The sequence below is a fragment of the Anomalospiza imberbis genome, chromosome 5 (assembly GCF_031753505.1).
Source record: "Anomalospiza imberbis isolate Cuckoo-Finch-1a 21T00152 chromosome 5, ASM3175350v1, whole genome shotgun sequence".
Classification (NCBI taxonomy): Eukaryota; Metazoa; Chordata; class Aves; order Passeriformes; family Viduidae; genus Anomalospiza; species Anomalospiza imberbis.
Genome location: NC_089685.1, coordinates 61,713,302 through 61,735,583, shown reverse-complemented (window position 1 = coordinate 61,735,583; position 22,282 = coordinate 61,713,302). Strand labels below are relative to the sequence as shown.

At 37.9% G+C, this 22,282-nt stretch overlaps 1 protein-coding gene across 23 annotated transcripts in view; it reads right to left on the bottom strand.

The window, feature by feature from the left end:
- Positions 1-22,282, bottom strand: part of TNRC6B (trinucleotide repeat containing adaptor 6B) — a 130,619-nt gene that overhangs the window by 85,662 nt on the left and 22,675 nt on the right. For 7 of the 23 annotated variants that reach the window (XM_068191331.1, XM_068191333.1, XM_068191329.1 and 4 more), the window contains 2 exons: positions 14,458-14,529; positions 9,001-9,068 (listed from right to left, as the gene is read on the bottom strand). The exons of 12 other annotated variants lie outside the window; for them this stretch is intronic. In XM_068191331.1, coding sequence (XP_068047432.1) covers positions 9,001-9,068; positions 14,458-14,529 — 140 coding nt within the window. The remainder of the gene's footprint in view (positions 1-9,000; positions 9,069-14,457; positions 14,530-22,282) is intronic. 4 more of the 23 variants (XM_068191336.1, XM_068191338.1, XM_068191334.1 and 1 more) reach the window with 1 other exon arrangement.

Genomic DNA, 22,282 nt, shown 5'->3' with positions numbered 1-22,282 from the left:
GACTGAAAGTCTTATTGTAGTTCAATCTTTTTTTTCCCTAACTAAAAAAGAAGCTTATTGGTTTTTGGTGAGACAGCCCACTATCTTGCTACAAATTTTTCTAACTTGTCTTTAGTTTTAGCATGGAGAGTTCAATCACTGGGCAGAGAGTTCAATCACTGGGCCGGAAACCTCTTGAGCAAAGGAATTTCTGGCATCTTGGTTGAAGCTGGCACCAACCCATTTTCCTTTGTTCTCATTAAAGTAACCATAATATGCTAAGTTAAATAATAATAATAAAAGCAAGCCAGCCCAAAACAAAACAACCAATGTAAAAGCAGAATATGAAAAGAATGTATTTTGAGTGGATTACTGTAAGAGAGGATTTCCCTAAACTGACTTTTTAAAAATAAAAGCAGTATTTATTGCTGCAAAAATCTGTAAACTGATGTAAGTGACTTGAACATCTTCCCTGAGTAATTTGCCTTAATGTACAGTCCTTCAGTTTGAAATGTCAGGAAAGGAACAGCTGGCTATCCAGGCAGAAAATTCTACAAGCTGTAACTGTCACAAATATTCAAATGCATGCAGAAACCCCAAAACCAGTATGACTCCCAAATACTAACAACTTTGACTTAGGGCAAAGAGTCCAGCAAATTCAATCTGTGTAGGAGAAAAAGAAATCATAGCAGCTCTCCAGATCACAGCATGCCAGAGGAGCAACGCATCTTAAGACATCTAAAATATCTCTGTAAACAAGTTTTTAATTCATACCATGTTTACCACACAGTACAATATTTTTAGTCATACAAAATAAGTCATATCTTCTGCATGGAAATAAAGAGCTTGGTTTTTTTCCTTACCTCCCTTTCTTTAACCAATAATGGTCACTTCATCAAGGCTAGTATCTGCATCTTAGAACCATGACCTTGACCTTTCTCTACTTTAACCTCTGGTCTATCTAAGCCACAGCACATAGTCATAAAAATTTCTATTTTTTCCACACAAACAAAAAGACATCACAAACTCATTTACATAACATAAAAACAGTAGTGCTTTTTTCCCTTTCCTTCCTTCATCTCCTTGAAAGGAAGATTTAACCATTCAACCATTGTGGGTGTACACACAAAAAATACAAAAAAATTGATGAATTTGTTTTTTGAGAGAATGAAGCAGAGAAAAAAAGCAGCGAGCATCTTAAATTTGATGCAAAATGGAGGGAAAAAATTTAGGACTGTACTTCACACACATTTATGATGCCACTGACTTGTGCTAGCAGTCCAAAATCTAAATCCTTTGCAAATCAAAATTAGTGGCACTAACTTGGAGTAGGTACCACAGAAATTAATCTAAAGTGTATTTTTACATTAAGAATATAGACAAAATGTGAATTTAGACAGGACTCAAAATTATTAAAAGCCCATATAGAATCCTTTTAGGTTGGAAAAGACCTTCAAGACCATCAAGTCCAACCATCAACCCAGCACTGCCAAGTCTACCACTACACCTTAGATGATTTTGCTTGCTATTCTTTAAGTCTGTTAGCTGACTCCCATGGTAGGTGTCATCCAAGGGCTGGCATCTAAATAGCAACAAAATGCTGAAAAGAGAGCAATGTTCAGCCATCCATATAAATGATACACTGGAGCGCAGTTACCTTGGCTGCTCCTGAGGAAGTTGGCAACTTTGGGAGAGAGAAAAAAGGAACAGCCACTAATCAAACAGACCTAAAAGCCCCCAACTTCTTGGACAAGGAACTCCAGATGTCAACAGAGTGTCCAGCAGACAGTTTTTCCTGGAATTCCTGGAAAGGGACTAGAGGACAGTAGTAGGTGGAGAAGTGGGTGGTGGTGTCTGGAATACAGAGGCTTCGAGATTTTAGGAATTTGATCAGTATGCAAATACTCTCCCCTTCAAAATACAGTAAGCTCTCTAAGACAGCAGCAAATCAGGATATCCTCCATTCCACTAGCAATCACAACTACTACTAACTGGAATAACTAGAGATAACAATCAAAGTATCAAGGATATGTGACACTCTGGGTATTTTGCAGTATCATATTTATAAATCAAGCAATCTGGAATGGAAAATATATTTTCACTAAGACAAGTGTGAAGTAGTCTCTTGATCAGATGAGTCTGCAAATTCAGAAGCAGGCTCTGTGCACTTCCTACACAGGACAAATGCAGATCTTAGGGGTGGGGAGAGCCCAAACAAACTAGCCTGATCTCACCACAAGACATCTGGAAGAGAGCAGCATAAAATCCTCAAAGAAGTGCCAAAGCATTCGCACTCAGCATGTACACTGTCCAAAATATTTTCCTCTCTCAATATTCAGCAGTGGTGTAGACTAAACACATTGTGATAATAAGTGGGAACTTCACTTCCAAAGTTGACTTTTTTCTGTGTGACTTCCTTTTTTTTTTTCCCTTAACGGTCGGTCATCTGGCTTCCGTTTCTTTCCACATATGAAGAAAATACTTGCAAAACAGCAGTACACTAAGCTGTAGGTTAGCTGAGGTGTATGAAAAGCCCATATTTGTTCATGGTTTGTAAGGAAAAAAAAAAAAAAAAGATAAAATCACGGAGGACATGAAATGCAGAGTCTTAAAAATCATGAAATGACAATTGAAAACCTTTTCAAGTCTAACTTTCAGAAGCAAATGCTTAATTTTAAAATATTTTTGCTTGGAATACTCAGACAAGAGTCTTTCTGCGGGTAATACTTAAAATTTTAAGTACAAAAACTTCAAAACATTTAAGTATAACACTGAACTGGTAAAATATGGAAGACAATGAAGCTTTTGCCATTTTAAAGTGCTTGTGCATAAATTCTGCATATTTTTCAGAAATACTACATACTGAGGATGCAAGTCAGCTTTTGTAACTTTGCTGACTTACAATTCACAACTAAAACACAGCTGCCTCTACAGATACAGATTTTGCTCCTGTCTCATTCATTTCTCCTCACTCAATTGCAAAACAAAGGGCAATTCTTTACTCTATGCCTCAGGGCCCTATTAAACACACAGGTAAACTTGCCTTCAAATGCAAACTTGTCCTGTCACTCACTCCACTGTATGAACTAAAGACATCTGTACAGTATGAAGGTGATGAAAATATTCCTTAATCCTTAGCTGGACCAGTGTTCATTTGGTTTTAGTCTAACGGTCTCACACCCTTAAAAACCCTATCAAATCTCTAACGGTATAAAAGAAAAAAAAGTTAGAACTCTGCTACTCACGTGCTGGTATGAGAGCAAGCCTGAGTTACCACTGGGTCTGAAGCACAGGCTGACACGCTAACAGAACTGCAACACCCTGTGACAGAGAGGTCTGCTATGGCCAACACAGACATCCCACATCTCCCTGTGGTGACCTGTTAGGACCTCGGGCAGAGGACTTAAATGCGTGGGGACATTTCTTTCATGGGCTAGTTATTCTACACACAGAGAACAATCAGCAGTATAAAAACAACTATGCCTTTGCATAATTCTTGAATGTAATTAAAGAAATAACTTGCCATTAATTTCACAGAATTTGGGTTGATATGCAAATTTAGGTACCTCAAATCTGAGTTCATAATCTGAATTAGGATTTGGATACTACTTTGAAAATCAAAGCGTGGATCTTCTGGCAAAAACCAACCTCTGCTGAGGTCAGTACTGCCAGTAAATTTAAGAAGTGTAATGGCACTCAAGACAAGTCTCAGTATCTTCTGTAATATTGAATGTCCTTAAAACATCAAACAAACCCCCGTTACAAAAGCTTTCAGCTAACTGTTTACTTTAAATTTGGTAAGAACAATGTTTTATCCTAAAGGAACAGAAGCTATGCTAGGGACCTTTGTGGAATTCCAGCTGTTCAAAAGGACACTGCAGTGGTTCATAACAATTTCTATCATTCTCACCAACCAAACCAGACAACTTCAGGACATACCACTGCAGCCTTTTTATAGTTTTCAGAAACACCATGAAAGAGTAAGATTGGCTCTTTTGTGCCATTAAAGCAGCAATGTTTACACGTGCCCCTGACATAGCAGGTTGCTGAAAACAAAGACTGGCCTGTAAACTGGCTTCTTGATTTCACTTAGTTTCCACACAGCAAAACTAAGCCGGGAGAGGGGGGAGCTATTCTGCTGTGTAAGTGAACACAGTGGTAAGTTTTAATGAAGACTGGGCCATGTTCAGACATACACATTCAAAGATGAAAGGCAATGATCATAAATTCTTACTGAACAGTAGGAAATTTTCTTCACTGTGAGGGTGATTAATATTGCAACAGACTGTCCAGAAAAGCTCTCAAATAAACCTGAGAAGCCTGATACCACTTAGAAGTTAAAACTAACCTTCAAATCTGCCCCCTCTTTGGACATGGTTTTGGACAAGATGATTTTTGGAGTCTGTAATTCCTGTTTCCAGGTTAGGCCTATTTAGATACTACTTTCTTTTAACTGTAGTGTCACACAAATCCAAGAAGACCTTGAACCTTCCTGCTGAAATGTCAAAGAAAAGTAAGATACTATTACCAAATGTAAAACAATTTTGTGATGCTCAGTGGTTCCAATCTCATCCTGGCATTACTGCAATTTTAGAGGGTTTCATTAAAAACACTTGCCTCAGAATCTGTACATTAAACTATCAAGCCAGGGAAAAGCCTATTCAGTAGCTCTAACCAATGACACTTTCTAAATTACAGAAATGATCTCGTTTTGATACCTTTCTTACAATGTGAATCACTTCCAGATGTACAAATTGTCAAGATAGTTGAAGACTTTTCTCTCCCATTACTACAAAACAGCAGGTAGGGAATAGCCAGCTGAGGTACTTCAAACAGCAGGAGCAGCTTGGCTTACCTTCCTACTAAATGTGAGTATGAACTTGGCTCACTTTTGTCTGAATTGCTAGTGTCAAACAGACCTCTCCATGTGTCAGTTAGGAAGAGTAAAACATTTACATTTATCTTATAAAAAGAGTAGTTTTTCATTACCCAGTCCCTTTCACTCATTAGGGTGCACACATTTCTGGTTGTGACAGCTGGTGGTAATTTATTAGCACAAGCAGAGTTGCTAATTAATGCTGCCAGAGCTAGGACCAGAACCTCATTTTAAAGACTTCAGCAGAATTCTTCTTCCTGCCCCTGTGCCTGCCCCATGCTCATGAACAGAAATTTGCCTGTTTTGGAAAGATGTTTCTGGATCACATTTGCCTCTTAATCTTTGCTCCAGCAGTAACAAAGTAAAAGCCTTATTACAAATGATAAGGGCACAATAGGCTGCTGCCATGTAAAATGTAAGTATTTTGTGGGGGGAGATAATATTTACTCCCTAAGTATGCCAGTTCAGGTCAACCTCTTCATAATGGATGAAAATACGAGAGAACACCTCTAACAAAATGTTCACCTGTAATTAAGCATAATGACATCTTTGTCCATTGGGAAGGAAGGAAACTGGTTTCTTACTAAACTTATTAGCCATATAACAAAATAATGTGACCAAGTATAACACACAGTGATATCCCATGCCAGACAGCTAAGAAGGGAGAAGGTTACAGAGTACATAAAAACTGAGAAGTAACAATTTATCAAGGAGTCACTGGCCCTCAGCCAGAGCAGGAGCACGGTGTGAGATGGCCATGATCCACTCCAGCAGTCCCAGCAGGCTCACTTCTTCTAAAGCTCAGTTTTTAGCATAAATCACTTGACTGCTGCACAACCATGACACCTTTTGTGACATATGCACTGCACATAAACTGCAAATCTTTCACAGGACTGAGATGACTGTGCGTATTCCATTTCTCACTTGTACCAAGCATTTTGAATAGGTAACTTCCTCATAATCAGCTTAAATTGAAATAAATTATATCCATGTTGTAAAAGATCAGTTGAATATTTCTGATAAACTTTGTATACAGTTTAACCAGGTAATTCCTTCCCATAAAGGTGACGGGTATCAGAAGACAGTCCTTCTTACCTACAGTTCAATTAAAAATCTTAAAATGCTGTAACTTTAGTATGGTAAATCTGTCCAAAAGAACTGTCCTGTACAGCAGAAAAAAAAGGCTCAAAACATTGCAGCAAGGTTGTTTGCTGTTGCTGGATTTGTTTGCATTTTTTTGTGTGTTTGTTTAATACTAGAAGGCAAAAATGCCAAATTTTTATCTCTGAGTCAAACTGGGGAAATAATCTGCTTCATAAAGTGTCAGAAATCATCCATGGATGCTGGCTCCTTGTATTCAGTTTTGAAGCTATACTTTAGTAAAGGAAATTTCACACAAAACAGGGTCTAGGTAAGAACTATTGCATCCATCAGAAGTCCCTCAGAAACATCTTTTTATTTCTGTTCTTTCATTGTCCAGTAAAGCTTTGAGTCCACTGAAATGCAGATAAATAGTAAGAAATTTGCAGGGCTTTCCTAGGAGGTCAATACTGGCAGATTGCTCTGGAGCTCTGGTGCAAGTTTGCTCTCTTGCTGAAACCATATCTTCTGAACACTTCTTCAGTAATCTCAGTGCAGAGCTACCCTGATCAGGCTGCCTAATGAAAGGCAATTAAATTACAACGGTCAACTTTCCTGAAAAGTAAATTAGAAGCAGTCAAAGAAAAACCATTCCATCTGCATAACTGTAGAGGCAGTAAATCCTACTAAGTTTAACAACAGCTGGAAAGGGAATGAAGCATCTTCAGTGGATCAGCTATTTCTGTAGAGAACATCTGACTCTACATTCAAATTTAGAATCTACCTTTCACTAACAAGCTCCAATTTTATTTCAAACCAACTAGGAGGATAACAGTAGACATGGGTACACCAAATCACAGAATCACTGCAGATGGATGGGGTCTCTGAGACCATCAATCCCATGCCTTTGCTCAAAGCATGGTTAACTAGAGCAGGTTGAAGCAGAATTGGGGTTGTGCTCAGCTGAGTTTTGAGTTACTTAAAGGGCTATGAAGGCACAACTTTTCTGGGTAACCTCTTCTAAGGGTCTGACCATGTTTGACAGTAAAAAAAAAGAAATTTTTTTCCCTTGTGTTTAAGTGGAGCTTCCTGTATTTCAGTTTATGCCAATGGCTTCTTGCCTCTCCACCAGGCACCACTGTGAAGAATCTGGCTCAGTCTTCCTTAGTCTCCTCATCAGATATACACATAGATAATAATATCCTCCCCAAGTTTTCTTATCTCAAAGCTAAACAGCCACAGCTTTCTCTGCTTCTCCTCTGTCAGATGCTCCAGAGCTCCTCTCTGTCCTCTTTCAAAAACCCAGTCCAGTATGTTGATGTCCAGCTAATCCCCATTGCAAGTAAGTAATAATACAAAGAAATCATTTCAGATTTTTTTCTTTCTTCTCTTACAGTAAGAGGTAAACTCTGCCAAGGCAGACAATTTTGTTAGTTAGCTGAAAATTTGATACTATGGGTAGAAAAAGATTCAAGTGATTGATTTAAATTTAAGTGCAATACCCACAATTGAATTTTGCTGGCATTATGCTACTTTTTGTAATTGTTGCATTACTAAAATTGCACCTTTAGACTTCAACCAAAATATTATTAAGAATTATACTCCTACAGCAGAATCTGTATGACAAGGCTCTAGATGCCACCCGAACACAAATTTATTATTTAAGAATTAAAAATACTGCCTATCATTAATCTCATATTCTTTAATAACCAGAGTTTTCAAGAAGAGAGATAATGTTTTAAGCCACTTGAAAAGCTCCAGTTAAAAATCAGATCAACTCTAAAGTAATTCTAGTTTCCACTTGCACTTAAAATAAGACACCTAACAAACACAAGGCTATGGCAAATCAAATACAACATCCCTCGTATTACACACTATAATAATATATTTCATTAAACTACTAGCTATATAAAGAAACAATTCCAGAGAGCAGAAATCTAACTCCTACTTTTTATTTCTGCTCGAATTTTTCTTCTGGAACTTTCTGAAAGTTTCTACTTCAACAACTTTTGTATCTCTTGGTACCACAGTAAGTTGCTCAGTCTGAATAGATAGAAATAACAACAATTACTTTGAGAAGTTTGGCTCATGTCCACGATGGAAAGAATGTGCATGTTCAGCACTAGAACTCTGCTGACCTCAACTTGCCTACCTCAGAAATGGCTTCTCACTGTCACAGTGCAGTGCACTTACAGTTGCCAGCTTATCTAGGAGGCAAAGTAGACCTTCACCCCAAGTCACATCCCAGCCTTTCTGCAACAGGTGTAGCGCAGATCAACAAGAAATTCTCAAGATTTTCCAAAGACCACCTTCTTGCTTCCTCCAAATGACAGGAAAATAAAAAAATTAATTACGGTATCAAAACTGAATTACCATTGCATTAACTAATGAAGAGAATACAGAATACAGCCATCACTGAAGTACTTCTAGGACAAGGCCCTCTTCTTCCTATCCGAACAAAAACCCAGGGAAGAAGTCCAGCCAGTACTGGATTTCAATTTGAAATCATATGAAAAAGCCTTTTCCTAAGAGAAATCAGTCATTTTGTTCTCTGATCAAGCTGCTTTCCCTAAAGCTCTGTGTACTAGCATCTTATATTGTTCATCCTCAAAAGAGCGTTTTGTTTGTAATTTTTGATCCTTTATTAAAATGCATTCCCAAGAAATAAGGCTCAAAGAGGACCAATCTGCCATATGCACACCAAAAGGAAGGCCCCAGTTCTTTCATATTTCACATTACTTCAGTGAAGAGCAGCTGTATAGAAACTTAATGTACAAACTCACTACATCGGTGCCAAGCTTCCAGAATGATTTTCCCTTTTACAACAATTTCTGATTCATGTGTTGAAATTGCGATGCATCTTTCTATACTTTTACATTTAAGGCAAATCAACAACCTGCCTCTTTTTTTTTTTTTTTCAGCTACCATCCACTATTTTATATATATGGATATTTAAGGAATCAAAAGGGTGAGCACCAAGCAACCAGCAATTGCTCCCAGCACGTTTAAACGAGAGTGCTTCATTTACTACGGTAAGGCCCTTTTGAAATAAACGCGTGACTCACTGTTTGTTTTCTTCACCAGGAGGTGGAGTCTTGCCATGCCCCTCCATTACAAAATCCTCATGTTCCATCTGCAAAGGCAAGCATTGCAGGTCAGAAATCGGTGGAGCAAAACGCACATCACCTAAAGTGGCCCTTTTCATATGCAACAACTCAAAACAGCCACTTTATCACTGTGGCTGGTCCAGAACAGATCATGTAGTTTCTTAGCAACATATGTACATCTCCAACCCCATTGCTATGGTATCATTTCGTAGCAAAAATTTCAGAAAACTCTTGCAAGGGAAAAAGAATGGTTTAATGGCTATAGCAGAATACTATCAGTCAAGGTACACAGCTTTTAAGTTCTGTTCTGTTAAAGGCTTCCCTTGTCATTCTAAGTATTATTTCTACCACTTCTTCCCTACGTATAAAGCAGGAATAAAAAAAAGGTTTATAAACATCTCTAGAAAAAAAATTAAAACTTTAGAAGAATCTTATTAAGCACAGAAAGAAATTGCTGCAAAAGCAGAGTACTTCTTGTGAAAAATAACTTTTCTTTGAAAAAAGACTAACTGCAGCTTAGTTAGCAGGGTAAAAAAAGAGGCCTAAGGAAACCTCAAATAGATGCTGTTCCAATGACAACATAAGGTAGGCATTTCCTTTGGCTCTCTTGTTAGAAGATTCCAAGAGCAGTAAGGAAGTCTTATGTTTAATTGTTTGCTTTTAAAATATCAATTCTAGCATAGATTTCAGTAATTTCTTTGGAGAGAAAGAAGAATTACATTATATTTGCTCATTCATTAATTATGCGCTCTTCATTTAATCACTTAATTCAGCCAGAAGTTCTTGCACAGGTAGCAAAAACATTCTTGTCTTCATATAAAAATTCAACACATGCAATTAGTATTTTATATAAACATCCAGATACAGTTAGCAATGCTCTACTTCATGTGAAGCCAGCAAACAGGTCCCACTGCAATAGTCAATAAGGCACACAAAAAAGAACTGAATCATAATCACACACAAATCCATGCCACTACATTGAACTGGAACGAGGAGAGAAGCACTGTTCAGTCAGTTAAGATAACACAGCTGAGTCAGTCTTTGAAGGGGCATAAACTCCCCAAACCAAACCAAAATTGTTCAACCACTTTCCGTTGTGCCCCTGCCCTCCCCCCAAAAGAGTCAAGTTTACTCATTTGTACATTAATACTTTTGTCAGATCAAAAATACTTTCAAAATCCGAAATCTGCATACTGACATCTAACAAGGATACAAGAAATTATGTTATCTGATTGCCCAGGCACAGCCCCAAGCAAAACCATGAACAAACCGACAAAGTGGGGAACTGTAAGGTGCTAATGACATCCATAAGACAGACAGTCAATCAAATATGTGTAAATTCACATTTGTAAACATGCACCTCCATGTCTCCCAGTCCAAATAGTATTTTCATGTAAAAGCAATGTTTGAAAACAAGAAAATTTCTATTTGCAGTTATTAAATAAGTTGGACTTTTATCCATGTAACCCCACCATATCAGATACACAAATCTATTTGTACTTCAGACCATACCTGATTCACAAAAGCTTTAACAGCTGGACTCACACCTGTCTAGCTAAAGAGAAAGACATCCATCCTACTTAATTCTGTTGTTGAGAATGCTGAAACACCAAAGTGTGTCAACAGGTAAAATAGTTACAGATTTGTGGCCACATTGCAAAACAGCATCGTTCTGCAAGTGAGAGTAAATGTTTAAGAATTACTCTTACACAGGAGGTATTTTAGCCTGTTGCTGGTATGAGACAAGTACAATTCTCAGGAATGGCAAGCAAGGGAACAGTTTGTGGCCAGTACTAGGAAGACAAAATGCAGCCTTTGGGAGTAAAGAGGCACTACATACAGCATATTTAGTGCTAAACTAACAAGATTCCCATATAAAACAGAAATTCAATATAATGAAGCTGTAGAAAAGGAGGTATCATTAAAAGGAAAAAAAAAAAAAAGGAAGTGTAAAAGGCAATGATTTCAAACCCACCAAAAACATAGGAATGGGAAATTACTTTATTAGATGATAATCAGGAAATCTGAGAACTGGAACATCTTGCAGGCCACCACCAGAACAAATCAATCACTGAAGTATTGCTGATAGAACTGTTGCTTTATTATGAATTTTATATGAAGAACACTAGTGACATCCCAGTTCCAGCATGCTTATCTATCAAAGTTTCATTTCAAAGAGAAGTGGGCAAATAATGACAAATAATAAGGGACCTGAGCTAAGAACAAGATTGTAGGTCTAGGCACAATCTCTTTTAAAATGACTAGAGAATCCCATCTGCTTTAAGAAATGTTAAATCAGTTTGCTGTACTTCAGACAGTAGACAGAAGTACCTGAAATGACTAAAATATGCACAATAATAAAACTGTAGAAGATACGGTACAACAGCACAGACATTCACAAGAAGTTCACAAAAAAATTAATCACTGAGTGAGGAAGTACTCAGGAACACAGAAACTATATAACATACAAAATAAAAATTGGTAGAGTTTCACTGATAAATAAAGCCAATAATAAAATGCATCAACACACTAAAAAAAAAGACATGGAAAAGTCAAGGAATTGACTATCAGTTAACAAGAAAATATCTCTTTTGAGAATGGATAAACAACTAGACTTGTAGGAAACATTGGGCTAGTCAGGCTCAGAGGACAAAGTGCTGTATGCTGCCTGGAGGATGGTATCAAGTGGAGTGCTACAGGAGTATAGGACAAGTCCATTAAATATCTCTACCAATGACTTGCAGAGCCAGTAAGGTATATTCTAGTCAGAATTTTAAGATAAAGTTTAACTGGGGTGAAGAGGATCAATCAACAAGTCTAAAGATAGGGCTGCCATTCAGATGGACCTAGACAGCCTGGAGGAATGGTCTCTACAGGATTTGTATGAATTCAGACAGGACAAACACAAAACACTTGCACCTGAGAGGCCCTGGCAACAATACAGACTGATGAGTGGCTGGGGAGCAGTTCATGGAAAAGGTCTTGGCATACAGCAAGCTGATCGTGTGCCAGCAGTGTGCCTTGTCAGGAAAGGTCACCAGCATCCCAGGCTTTATTAAGAAGAGCCTTCCCAGTAGATGAGGGAACTGATTGCCACCTCTTCTCAGTGCTTATTATTGCAGACATGGTCTAATGCACTTCCTTTTGGGCCCCCACAATACAAGAAGTACACCCAGAACGTGGACACAGTAGCCACTAAGACGCTCAAGGAGCCAGAGCACTTGTCCTGTGAGTAAAGGCAGAGGGAGCTGGGCTGATTTGGCCTGGAGAAGAGATGGCTTTGGGCAGACCTTAACAGCAAGTGACTGTACCTACAAGGAGGTCAGCTGGCAGTCAGGCTCACCTGTGACAGGAGTCACAGGGCTCAGGGGTACCTGTGACAGGACAAGAAGCAGCGAGACCATGATCAAACTAGAGAAGTCCAGAATGGATACAAGGTAACTTATTTTCACCATAAGGACATTCAAGGAGTGGAACAGATAGCCTAGAGTAGTTTTGCAGTCTGCTTGCTTCAAGTTTTTTGTGGACTGACTAGGTAAAATCCCTCACCACATGGTCGAACCTCACAGATGACCCTGCTTTGAGCAGGAGGGCAAACTAAAGACCTTGGAAGGCCCCTTTGAACCTGAATTTCCCAGCAATGCTCTGAATACAGGAACAGATTCAGTTTAATATTGAGAGATAACATCCATGACAAAAACCCCTACTGAATTCCCAACCCAGCAAGAACCTGCACTTTGATCTGGAAAAGTCTAAGAAAAAAGATCTTTAAAAGTTGCATAATTAAAAAAAAAAACCCCAAAATAAAACAACCACCAAGAAAAAATAAGTTATGCTGAAAAAATAAATACTGAAAAGTCTACAGCAGATCTACAGTATGCCCTCTCTTAGAAGTGTCTATGAGTAGAGACAAGGAAGACTCAAACCCCCTCCACAACACTCCAAAAACATGAGAGCTCAGAGTAGAGAATGGTGTAGGCAGAGGGGAGATTTCATATAAATAAAATCCAACATTTGGCCTGCAAATCTCCCTCAGTGCAAGAAAACACAGCACTGACACACAAAAAAAGCAGCATGATCATATTGTAAGAAACATCACCCCTTTGCTATTACAATATAAACAAAACCCAATTCACTCTCAAAAGAACACCTGTAAGAGGATACACAGAGAAAATGTACTACTAAGCAGACAAAAAAATTAGCTCTTGAACAAACAATTTGCAACACTGAATTTCACAAGTCTTTGCAGGTTTTATGGTTTATGTACCTATAGGTACAAAGATTTATCTGTGTATTAGAGGATTAGAAACAATAGCAGTATAAGCTTTTCTGTTTCTAGAAATGACATTACTTTTACAAAGTGAAAGGAGAAGTTATATATAAGGATCAACAGGCCTGATCCAGTGCAGCAATTTCTGCCTTCCTCTATTTGCAGAACCTTGATTCTAGCTTTATTTTGTTTGCCTGCATATGTTAAACAATCTGATGATCAGTGATCTCTGTTTTTCACTTGGAATTCTGCAGGTTTTAAAATTTTTGCTAGAAAATGATACACAGCTTATTTAATGGTCTAAAATTTCTAGAATAAGTTCATAAAGTAATACCCATTTACATCTTTCGGCAACATTTAAAAGTCACTTTATTGGGTAGTTAATCTTCAGTCAAATAGATATATCTGACAAAGAGCCTTCTGAAACACTTTAAGAGCAAGTAAAAATACAATAAAATTCAAAATGCATTGCTTACATATTTATAAAATTTGTTCTTAGGCCCAGCTATCTATTAATTAAAGATCAAAAAAATACTTCAAAATTAAAATGTTTAGGTCTTATTTTTCCAATGACAGTAATGACGTCATACCACAGAAAGAGCGAGAATGTGGTATTTCAAGTTTTTGATTAAGTGACTATCTGAGGATGAACTGAAGAGAGGAACAGCACATAAGAGCCACAGTTAGCTGAGAATACTCTTTTTCTCCTCCACCCACAGTTCTTATACAATTCCTATGCACATTTCTTCCCCACAAGTCTCTCAGTTTCCCTTCATTCTGTCATCACCCTATCTTGTTCAGCATTCTTTGAGGTTTTTTTAAAAGAAAACTGGAGCCCAGAGCTCTTGTTAAGTTCCAGCCATCCACAGCCTCACCAGATCTGGCTCACTGCAGCATTTGGAAAAGGTGCTGCTGTCTAAGCCTTGAGCCTCTCTTGACTCACAGCACAAGTAGGAAACACAGTTGTCTGTGATATGTAGAGAGAGAGCGACATGTAAGACAGAGCTCCTGGATCCCTCCTGCTCCCAAGGAAAGGAGAAATGGTGGAATGGCAGAGGATCTGAAACACTTTAGCTTCTCTTAAGAGGACTGCAGAGGGAGCCATTGATTCCAAGAGCAGGAATCAAAGGAAGCACACTCCACACCTGTTTCTCCTGGCAAGCAATGGAGAAAGCTTCAAGATTCTGGCAGCTGGAAGCAGGAACCAGAAATAGACCCTGAAACAGCAGGGGAGGAATTCAATAGAAAACGTTTTTTTTTTTCCCCCAAAAAGGAACTGCCAGTTGTTGAACTCTGTATTTTATTATTTCAAAGCCTTCTTCTCTAAAAATCCAGGCACCTGTGAATATCCAAATTTCAACACAAATATATTGAGTGTTCTAAATAATAAAAGACAATCTGTTTTATTTAAGAAAATGTATTCAGTATTAGACACTCAATACTTAACCTTCAGAAAATGAAATTTATCATGAGCTTCAATGTAATAAACGATTATGGTTTTTTTTGTCCGGAAGTGCAACACATGCTACTACAGTTTCATACTATTCTAAAAAGATCTTCAATGAGACCCTAATGGATTTGATTCATGAGTAAACCTTATCTCCTACATAAAGCCAGCAACACTCTGAAGGGTCAGAAAGTTTCAAGGGCAAAAGCCTCATCTTTCCTGAATCCCCATGTCAGAAAGCACATTTTCCTAACAAGATTCAGCTCTTGCATTAGCTACCCTAGCCCACCAAAGATGAACTGAGCTTAAGAGAAACCAAGCATTTTCTGAGGGGAAAAAAGATAGATATTTGTGAGAAATCCTTTACTTATTATGAAAGGCTACTAATTTTAACCAGTCGTCTTGTCTTCACCAGTACAAAGAAATGTACTAATGCAACTTCAGAGAGCTGCTATCACCACCTTTTCCTACTCATTCCATTGTTCTTTTTCAAAGCTGGTTTATTTCCTATTTAAAACCCAAAACAAGCAGCCCCCCCAACAAACAAAAAAAAACCCAATCAACCAAACAAAACAATTAAAAACCCCAAACAAAACCCAAAAACCAAAAGGACTTGAGACAGCCAGGGGATGAAGACTCCGAAATTTTCACTGACTAGCATCTCGAGCAGACACAAAACCAAAGCTTTAGCTGGCACATGACCAGACACGCTGGTGGGGACCAGCCAAGGTCAAATATTGCTTTCTGCAGGTTGTGGCCATCCACTTCCCGTGCTTTAAGTGAAGTGATTTTCTCACAGCCTACCCCAGACCCAGCTTAAGAGGACAAATCCGATGTTTTGTCACAATTACTGCTTAAGCACTACTATAAACAGGCCAGCAGCACTTCGTTTCTCTCACTAATAGTTGTTTTAAGGAGAGTTGCACAACCCAGCCCTCGAAATCCAAGCAATTAGTCACTAGTCACTACTGCTAACAGAGGTGGAAGTTGTGCTATAAAAAAGAAATCTCAGAGACCATTTGAAGTCTGACAGAAATGTAATCACTACTACAAATGAAAGGAAATCTGAGTCACCTCTCTGCCTGGCTTCATTATAAGCACTTTGGACAACCTGCATTGGGAAAAACTGTACTCACTAGGAACAGATTAATTAAATTTTTAACTTACATTCTTTTAATAAAAATGCAATTTAGCTGCTAACACTTTAATAATTTTTTTAGGAATAAATTATTGTTGACCTAGCATTTCAAAATACGCATAGAATAGCACAAATTGTTTAGCAAAATTAGTTTCAAAATGTACTTCTTAGATTAAATCTTAAATCCAGTACAAAAATGAAAGCATAAAAAACCCCTTAGAATTTGTGATTGAAACTTAAAATAAAAAAAAAGAAAAAAACAGCCCCTAAAATGAGAAAGTAACAAGTATTTTTCTGATTCACACCGAGGAAAGTCTTAAAGACAAGGTATGCATGAAATATTGGCTGAATTTTTGGTCTCTTTTAGGACTTTGTTGTATTGTGCACCATTGTGATGTAACTAAATTTTCACTTGAACCTACTTCTACCTTTTATTCCTCAATTTTGCCAAAGCAGTCTTGATATACAAAAATCACCACCAAAATACGTGAACCATCTCCTAGCCTAATCAGTATTTTCTTGAAGCTTTTCAGCAGCATCTAGATGGAGCATTTCAATGTTATTACTATCACACGGTCCTGACCGGTTTTCTGTTAGCTACAGGAGATGTGAAAACTTACTAACACGATCCCTGTTCTAAGTCACACTTCACATTCAGTACTCCCTGCTAATCATTTTGAATGCTAACACACTTTGACCACGGTAATTATGTTCAAAAGTTACTAATCTGCTACTGGTGTTTGTTATATGCAGCTTAATGGTACTTTAACACCTGGCTCACTGAAACATAACATTAACTAGAAGAAATGCCAACATGTTAACATACACCATCATTAAAACATGCATCATGCGTACTGAACAGCAGGACAGATTGTCAGTGGGAACTCAATACTTCATTAAACTGTGGAACTCAGAATGTGTAATTTATGCTACAGCTAAACAAGCACAAAAGCTGCAGCAGTGGTTAAAGACCACAAGTCTTGCTTTTAGTTTCAGCTGTCACCAGACAGTCACTAAGCAATTGCAGAAATAACCTATGGCTTACTTTCTATGTAATATTTAAGATGTTTGTTAACTAATATTCTGTGAAATACCCAGCAGCTTAGCATGAATTCCCAGCTAAGCTTAAGCAGTTTCATAAATACCATGAAAACAACAGTCGCACTTTGGAAATGCTAAAAAGGTTGGGATTCCAGCCACATTTCATATTGTACAAATACAAAAGTTTACTTAATAAAAAATTCCTTATTTTTAATGCATCACTAAGCTGCTAAGTATTTAAAATACAATAGCATGTGTGTGTGCATATATATATATAATTAGTATATATCTTGTTCTGAAAGCAATTTAAACCACCTAGCTGTTTGCAGCAAGATACAGTTCTACCTTATGTCAACCACTGAAAATGTTAAAGTCACTCAAGTCATGGTATGACAGGATATCCAGAAATACCATCTGAAAACTTCAACTCTGAAGCTGCCAAGGCAGCTTCAAATAATAATTCAACCATCCCCGACACAAAAAACGAATAAAGCGCTCTGAATTTAAGCAAAAGTGCTTTTCTCTTCCTGTTCCACTTTTGATGATCTATTCTTTAGTGTGTTCCATCCATACACTTCCGTCCATTTTGTAGTGTGTTCTGCACAAACATAGTATGAATGGAGCCCAGGATAATATTAATTTAGTAAGACAAAAAAATTCCCCAATTTTATTTAATTAACCTTTTAAATTATTCTTCACCTAAAGACCAAAAGCATTTCACAGACCATGAATTCTTGCTAACTTCAGCCACCTTTTACACTTTCCATTTAGGGGATACATCTGACCCAAAAGCCCTTGAACAGTTCACCCCCACCAGTATTTTCAGAAGCCACCCATATGCAATCCAGTGACTCTATTTATCCAACTCATTTTACAGTCAATTTCCTATTCGTGGTGCAGACACAGATGAACAAGTTATAGCAGTTTAAACTGACATCTGTAAGTGGCTGATATTCTGATACCCACATTGTTAACCACACTGACACAGAAGAGAGAAAACATATTAACTTTCTCCCACTTGGATTTGGAAATCTAGATGATGCATTGCCATCTAGACAACAGGCATGAACTGCTAAAAGAATTTTCAAAGGCTTAAGAAAGCAGATGATAATCAGAATTACAGAAAACTAAATTACACTTTTGCACTACACATTTAATCACCTTCACTGCCACAAATACTGTTTTAGCTGTTTGTTAGGAATGATTGAAAGTGACATAAGCCAGGCACACACAAATTGGTGCTGAAGTTATTCTGCCTTGAAACCAGACAGGCAAGCAATAGTAAGCAGAACTTTCTTTTCTGTGTTCACAGAAATCTGTTGTGTGGATTCTAAACACATAGAAACTAACAGTGGCCCACAAAGTTCCTCAACAGCTGGAGGCTGAGAACAAATCTGTCATATGTTTATATTAACCCTGCCTTAGGTCTGTATTAGGCATCCACTTTTGATCACTGTCAAAAAGGAGAAGGAATACAGGCTATCCACACCCACAATACACAGCTGCTTTCCAGTTTCTTCAGTTACCAGAACACAAATCCAAACTAATTTTAGTCACAGGGGAGCCACTGACACTGCTACTTGCTTATAAAATTTTTCCAAATTTATCAAGATTATTGGAAAGACTAGCTATCTGACAGACCACCAAACTATTAATATAGCCACTCATCTCTGGAGCAGAGCCTGGGCTTTTCTACAACTTGCCCTCAAAAAACCCCCAAGAAACCTTTAGATGCCATGGATTACATGTGGAAATTGTATTTGTTGAAACCAACCAACATGATTTCAAAGTACCTCTAAATATTTCTTAACCTAATTCCACATTACTGTGTCTGTAGACAACTACTACATTCTCCCCTCTTATGATACACCCTCTTGCCTACTGCTCAAATGCTCAAGTGACTTCAAACAAGTGCCAGGAAACACTGACATGTTTTCAATGTTGCTTTTACTCTTCAGGAGAACTGATATCTCACAATATGTTTTTGCAGAATTCCAGTGTCCTTAGTTGTCCAGTCGCCCTCTTATGTACTCGAATGCTGAAAATCATCACTACTATTTTTTACTACTACCATCACAAGAATAACAACCCACACTCTTCCCATCAAACCTCACATGCACTTCTTCCACATCCAATGAATGAAAAAAAATTTTTGAGGAAGTGAAAAAATTCATACCCATCTAGTTCACAAAATGAAAAGGAAATAGTCCTTGTAGGGTCATGCAAATGTACAGTCTTGCAAATGCATGCAGTCAACAAGGCCATGAATTTCACACCTTTCAATGATTCAGCCAGACTAACATTCTACAAAATATTTCTAAAGTAAATATAAGATTTTTTTAAAGTAGGGTAGAGGAAGCTTTAATGCCCCAGGCTCAAATTTCTCCCCAAATACCTATCCTCCTCAAGTCTGCCATAAGACAGGAAAATTGAAAACACTCATCAATACTTCCACATCTGTAAGACTTCATATAAAAGAACTCTTCATATAAAGAATTCTGTCAAAATTCACATGGACTACAACCACTGCCAACAATTCTCTAAAGCCAATACCAAATGGAAAGAGATCAAAAGACAATATTCTTAAAATGCAGAAAGCCCTCAAACTGTGTGCCAATAGTACACCTGCATGAGAAGAGACGCTTTGTAAGCAAAGCCACAAATCAATTTCCCTGACTGTCATTCACATTATAGTGGGACTATACCACATAAGCTCCCAAATGCAGAACCATTCTTTCAATCTTTAAGCAAATATCTGCTTTTTTGTCTGCTTTGCAAAGTATTCTAAACTGCTGTAGTCAACTGAAGAAGAGATGCTGGTGGTTGAGAAAAAAAACTAATGAGAAAATATTTATGAAAAAGAAAGAATCTTTAAAAGAATGGAAAAGATGAGTTTTTAAACTGAATGTTGTCTTAAGACTGAAGGGTTTTTTCCTTTATAAATGACACACTTGTTCACTGCAGTGACATGCCACGCCAGTAAACTTCCTCCACATGAACTCTACATAGGAAAAGGCTGGATCAAAGAACACATGGTGACAGTTCTTACAGATCTCAAAGTCACCTTGGCACATGATGGTATTTTCCAAGAGAAAGAAAAGACATCATTGTGTTAACCTTCTCTTTTGTGATTCAAAAGCACTTCAGGGTATTTTGAGATTAGAAAACAGAGAGTCATCTTTCAGTTCAGCATCTATATTTTAGCAGTCTTCACTATGGATAAGTAGGTTTCAGATGAGCAATCCATCTTGCCTCTGTAGAAAACAGTACATCCAACTGGCGGAATCCTGAACTTGATCCTGAATTTCTTTTAAAATGTCCAAGCACCCAGGCTATCAACAGCATTCCTTTACAATAGTTCAAGTAGTACTGTCTAATTCCATGGTCTCTTTTGCAAAGTCCTCAACAATTTTACCTTATTTATAACTGCTTTTTTAATAGTGAACCCTGATAACACACTGTACTGGTTTTGGCTGGGATTGAGCTACATTTCCAGATAGTAGCTGGTAGAGGCCTGTGTTTTGGATTTGTGCTGGAAGCAGTGCTGATACCACAGGGATGTTTCTGTTACTGCTGAGCAGGGCTCACACAGCATCAAGGCCTCTTCTGTTTCTCACACCACTCCACCAGTGAGCAGGCCCGTGGTGCACAAGAAGCCAGAGGGGACACAGCCAGGACAGCTGACCCCAGCTGTCCAAAGGGATACTGCACACTACAAGGCATCATGCTCAGCATGAAAACTGAGTGCGTGAGGGTGGGTGTGGATGTTAGCTAGGGCTAACATTGCTCAGAGACTGGCTGGGCATCTACTGTTGGGCAGCAAGGAATTCTTTTCCTTTTGCATCATTTGTTCTTTCACAGGCTTTATTTTCCTCTCCTCTTAGTTGTTGGTTTGGGTTTTTCCCCCCAAATTATTACATCGCCTTTATCTGAATCCACGTATTTTCTGACATTTTCCCTTGCAATTCTACCCATTCATCTCACTGCAGGGACAGGAGTGGATGAGCAGCAGTGTGGTGCTTAGCTGCCAGGTAGGGTTAGACCCCATACCATAATTCGAACTCTGTTGCAATGCCTTGAAAATTTGAAGTTATAAACTCACAAGCAGGTTTCCTTGGGTTTTCTTCCCCATGTAGAGAGGTCCAAGCATGTAGCATTTTGTAGGAAAGTATTTTAGGTTCTTTTCCTGGCCACAGTGTTTAAGTTTCAGAGAGAAATTAACAGAAAATTTCAGCTTCCCTTGATTCCCTATGTTAATCTATGCTTAAAACAAGAGGACTCTATCATAGCACTTTTACAAGCTTTTATAACACATAATTAAAAGGAATTCTAAGTAATTAATTTTTTACTGAGAGGTTAATGGATTTTTATTTCAATACATGATATGCAAATATTTTGGGTTTAAAATTATTCTCCTAAAGAGCTGTAGCTTTTTTCAGGTTCACTAAATGAAGCTAGCAGAGCATGGAGAGGACATCAGTTTCTGTTGTGAAAAATTCTTTATCCTCCTAGTTCTTAAGCTGCTACATTTTGGGATAAGCATAAATTGCCTTGTTAGACAGAATGCCTCTCTACTTTTCAAAGACTATACAAGATACTTCATGCAAAGACTCCAGGAACTTAGTATAGTTGTAAGTCAGAAAGACTAGCTGCTCCTACAACTCATGTTCTGGAAAAATAATGGAAATATACCCTGTAAAACAGGGCACAGAAATGCTGAAAGCTCCACAAGTAACTCACCAGAGGATGTGAAAAATGAAATAACTAAATAAAAAAAACCCCAAAGCCTACTGTCACAGATCCAATGGAGAAGCAACAGCCACATGAGTAAACTGAAACATACTGAGAACTGTCAGGTACTCACAAGAAAGTACACTGAGGTTGAAAGCTCACCTCTTGTAACAAGCCAAAATCTTCTAAGAGTGCAGGTATTCATAGTGCAGGGAACCATCATCTGAAAGCACCCTGTACCAGGCCAGTACTAGACTGGAAAACATATCACAGAGCAGACTGTTTATTTCACTACTGTATAGGCCTGAATGTTTTAAATTATTTAAGTGCTATCTGAATAGAAACCCAGTTCTATATCACTGAGTAGGATTGTAAGCCCCAGAGATACACATCAACGTTTTGGATGCTGCAAGTTTAATTATGTAACTAAGGATTTTTTTCATTATATTAATTAGAAATCCCACAAAATGAAAGCATCAGCCTAACTTTTGCACTATTGTCATCATTATACAACATCCACATCAGGAACTGAGCATACCTTACCCATAAATGCAGTTAGTGGAACACTCCTGCTTTTAGGAAAGAGAACTCCTCACCGCACTACCTTGTGAAT